Raw genomic sequence first — 4,390 nt, forward strand, 5'->3', positions numbered from 1 at the left:
GAGAAAATTTAGCAAGCAAGTTTGACATTTTAAGACAATGCGAAAAGAGCTGAAAACAAAAGATCGTTAACTTTACATTGCTATCTGCAGTTACTGCTTTCCTTTTTACGGACATTTTCTGATCATTGCTAGTGTCGTTTGAGATGTCAAATACATGGCCATTTTCATCCAGCTAACCTCAAACTACGAAACTTACTTTACAAGTATTGGTGAAAAGATCACTATTTGACTTTGACCTAATGGCCTCTTGAAGTGACACCATTTTTTGCAGTACTTTATTCTTTGCCCTCTATGTTCTGGTGAAACAACTCCCCTCTCGTAAATATCCATAAACTGTTACAGCCAGCAGTGAAGTTGATTCACACAAACAGAGCGCTGACGTTGGGATAAATAATGCCGAAATGTGATAGAATTATTAGGATTTAGTTTCCAAGCAGCATATCGCTGTTCGCCTAGTCGGTTGGCCTGTAGAGGCGCCACATTTTTTATAGTACTTCATTCTTACTGGACTATTTTTTGTGAAACAACTTCACATTAATTCATTCCTATGTGAAATGTCACAGCAGTGAAGTTGGTTCACATGAAAATAAGCGCAGTGACAGCAGTAATTTTATGACAGAATGTACTAAAATATGGGAAAACTCTATTACATTTCTTCTTAGTTTCTAAACATCATTCTCCTGTAGGAATGAATTCGTTTAGCAAATTTAAATATTCTCGCCAGAATAGCTTTTGTAATAGAATTTCGCTCGACATAAAAATGACATCTTTTCGATAACTTCAGATGACACTTGGCCCACTTGGCCCTTGTCTTTTGACGCTGGGCCACATTTTGATGTTCTGTTGTTTATATCAATCGTTTTAGCCGATAGAAAGGAACTATAAATGAAAACTGTGCTGGATGGTAATTTGTGGATCAAAAATAATGCAACGACAAGATAATGCTGACGTAAAACCAAAAAGTATTAACCTGACGTCGTACATTGACCTGGAGACCACGAGTGCCAGCTCGACTTCAAGTTCCAGTAATAGCGATCCAGTCGATATGGATTCAATAGTAATTCCTGAAAGTGACCTGTCCGATGATGATCAGACGACAGAAGTCGGTTACGATGAAAAGATTACAGCCAAAGAGCGAGCCATTCAAGAGGTGGACCTGTATCTGACAAAACTGCAAGATCGCCGAAAACAGCTGGTGGACGAGTGCAACAAATTGAAAGACGAAAAGGCGTTGCGACAGTCAAATAAATTGGCGAAACAGAATTGGGACAGTGGTGAGCATTTTTGAATATAATGACAACAAGACAAAAAAAGTTTCTTGACATTTTGGAGTGTCTTCTTTATGGTTTCAGATGCATTCCCGTGGAATACTGAGATCCAATCAACTTTGAAGAATGTTTTCAAATTGTCTTCGTTCCGACCACAACAACTGAAATGCTGTAACGCTGTGATGTCAAAACACGATGTATTGTTGATAGCACCTACTGGCGGAGGCAAAAGTCTATGTTACCAGCTACCAGTAAGCGTTTACACCGACACAAGTCAATTGACCTCACTTTTCACATCGTTCTTCCGTTACAGGCTGTAGTAAATCCAGGAGTAACAATAGTGGTATCTCCATTACTGTCGTTGATGGAAGACCAGGTGTGGTCTTTGAAGAACCTTGGTATCGAGGCTCAACTTCTGTCTTCCACGACCGAACGGAATCAGAGCAACGCAATTTTGAAGATGTTATCAGAAACCTCTGACACCTGTAAGTCCCCGTCTGTCTTCGTATTTTTAGTTCTCTTAGATAAACCTACCTTCCCTAGCTGTTCTAAAATTACTCTACGTAACTCCGGAACGGATGGCGAAAAGTAAGCGATTCCTCACCGCTCTCCAAAAAGCCTACTTCGCCAAGAAGTTAAATCTGATAGCCATTGACGAGGTTCACTGCTGTTCGCAATGGGGCCATGACTTCCGACCGGATTACAAGTTCCTGGGCGCTCTAAAGCAAATGTTTCCAGAAGTGCCGATATTAGGGGTGACCGCAACGGCCACCTCGAAAGTCATTGTTGATGTTCAGAAAATGTTGAACATCAGGAACTGTTTGGTGTTGCGAGCACCGTTCAACCGACCGAATCTGTACTATCACGTAAGTGTGTCGTGGCTGGTTGTGTAGTTTGTGGAGCTGAACGAAAGATTATTTCAGGTCATGGAAAAACCTTCCGAGAAGAGCGAAGTCTACAATTTGTTGTGTGACCTGCTCAAAGGGCGATTTGCTGGAAAATCGGGCATCATATACACATTCTCGATAAAAGATGCTGAGGATGTGGTGGGAGAGTTGATAACGAGAGGTAAATTTTTTGATTGAAATTTATTTTGATGTGAGCAGTGCAGGGTACGGAGGACAGTGTTACCTTTTGATGGTGTTTGGTTCCAACGCTTCTCTCGACCAAATATTTTTGTTTGATTACTCTCCAGCTTTATTCAATAGCACTGTCGCTACGACTTCGTAGCATCCGGCTTGAATTCCGTTTCATCAAACAATTAACTTTCAGATATTCAAGCCCGTCCTTATCATGCTAATCTTGCTGCCGACCGTCGTACATTAGTGCACAAAAAATGGTTAAGTGGATCGATACAAGTTGTTGTTGCAACTGTAGCTTTCGGAATGGGTATTGACAAGGTATGCTCGGTACAATCAGTCAGCAGTCAGCTACACGAATAAAAAACAAATATTTTCATTTGCTTGTTGTAACAGCCGGACGTTCGTTTTGTCATTCATCACACGATGAGCAAAAGTATGGAAAATTTCTATCAAGAAAGTGGTAGAGCCGGACGTGACGGTCAACGAGCTGAATGCATTCTGTTGTATCGTTTCGTTGATCTGGCTAAGATTACAACGATGATGTTTTCGGAAAGAACAGGTCTAGCGAACGCCTATGCTATGGCCGATTATTGCATCGATGCTTCGCGGTAAATTGATTCATTCGACAGACGACCATTGGCAAAAATTTGAAATTTTTTCTTCTCCATCCAAAGCTGTCGCCGTGATATTATATCGAGATACTTTTCGGAGGTGTGGAACGACAGTCGATGCAATCGGATGTGTGACCGTTGCTATCACATTGATTGCGTGAAAATACCCAAGATTGATATCACCAGTCACATTTTCGATCTGTATGCGATCATCGAGAATGCAGAAGGCGTAGACGTTAAACTGACTGGAACGAAGCTCATCGACGCATGGTATATGATCGAGAAAATGTCCCGTGAATTGTAACATACTCACAACCGAACCACTAATCATTGCAGGTATAAAAAGGGTCCAGTCAATCTCCGTTGCACCAACGTCGAGCTACCCAAACTAGATCGATATTGGGCAGAACAAATCGTCGCCTTTATGATTTTAGAGAAATATCTCAAGGAAGACTTCCACTTCACCGCCTACAATACGATCAGCTACATTCGGAAGGGACCAAATGTGCCGAAAAAGGAAGACGACATTCTGTTCCACGGTGCTCGCGTATTGAAATTGCCTGAATACGATGCGGTGTGGAACGGTAACGCAACAGCATCCGATGAAAGTGTTGCTGGAAGCAGTAGACCACGAAATTCAGGAGAAAAAAGGCGGAAAAATAGTTCCACTTTGAAGGAGGGCAGTGCGAAGCGAGCGAAAAGTAAACCATCCGGATCGACTAGCGTTGCCAGTCCCAAAAACCGAAATTCAGCTGGTAGCAGTTCTGCGACAACACCGAAAAGGCCAAATGTTTCGAATCGTTCGTCGGTGACGATTACGCCGAAGGCTGCTTCTGCCAGCAAAAAGACGACTAAGACGACTGAGACTGCCATCGAATCTGTTGCAGGTCTACTGGTACGAGAAACGGAAGCAAAATCAACTAGAGTAGAAGCTCCTCGGGTAAACGTTGTTGCAGATGATGTTATCTATGTCCCAGAGGATCAAAATGTAATTGAAATTTTGGATTAACATTAGACTATAGGGGAAATAAAGACATGAACTTCATTGAAGAATGAATTCGTATTAATTAGCTGGCGATGGTCCAAGGTGACCAATGCTACCCTATTCTTAGAACGGTGCTTTTTGCCAACACCAACCTATAGAACGATCTATTTCTGCTTTTTCAGCCTGTGTCTATCCGCTGCTGGACGAAGGTCTCCCCAATTCTCTTACATTCTGAAGGATCCATTGGAACTTGTTGCCAATTTGTGCCTGCAATTCTCTTTATTCCATTATTTGACCTCTAGGTCGTGTTTTAGATGGTCTCCAGTTCATGATCTCTTTGGTCCAACGCTCGTCCGTCCTTCTTGCAATATGTCCTGTCCAGCTCCACTTTAAAGATGCTATTCTTTCCATGACATCAACGAATTTGGTTTGCTGTCGGATCCA

At 42.1% G+C, this 4,390-nt stretch overlaps 1 protein-coding gene across 1 annotated transcript; it reads left to right on the forward strand.

The window, feature by feature from the left end:
- Nucleotides 1-794: 794 nt before the first annotated feature.
- LOC119072509 (ATP-dependent DNA helicase Q1-like) lies at nucleotides 795-4,014 on the forward strand. The gene is made up of 9 exons (XM_037177752.1): nucleotides 795-1,274; nucleotides 1,353-1,519; nucleotides 1,582-1,753; nucleotides 1,812-2,134; nucleotides 2,192-2,336; nucleotides 2,541-2,668; nucleotides 2,744-2,958; nucleotides 3,025-3,231; nucleotides 3,298-4,014. Exons 1-9 carry the CDS (start codon nucleotides 902-904, stop codon nucleotides 3,968-3,970), a joined length of 2,403 nt encoding a protein of 800 aa, XP_037033647.1. The 5' UTR covers nucleotides 795-901; the 3' UTR covers nucleotides 3,971-4,014.
- Nucleotides 4,015-4,390: the final 376 nt, after the last annotated feature.

Source organism: Bradysia coprophila, assembly GCF_014529535.1.
Source record: "Bradysia coprophila strain Holo2 chromosome IV unlocalized genomic scaffold, BU_Bcop_v1 contig_81, whole genome shotgun sequence".
NCBI classification, from domain to species: domain Eukaryota; kingdom Metazoa; phylum Arthropoda; class Insecta; order Diptera; family Sciaridae; genus Bradysia; species Bradysia coprophila.

Bases quoted from the DNA above. Each gene is read 5' to 3' on its own strand.
- LOC119072509 (XM_037177752.1), top strand. From the start codon at position 902: ATGGTAATTTGTGGATCAAAAATAATGCAACGACAAGATAATGCTGAC. The intron at 1,275-1,352 runs GTGAGCATTTTT...TTATGGTTTCAG, and splicing joins GAAACAGAATTGGGACAGTG to ATGCATTCCCGTGGAATACT. The intron at 2,669-2,743 runs GTATGCTCGGTA...TTGTTGTAACAG, and splicing joins TCGGAATGGGTATTGACAAG to CCGGACGTTCGTTTTGTCAT.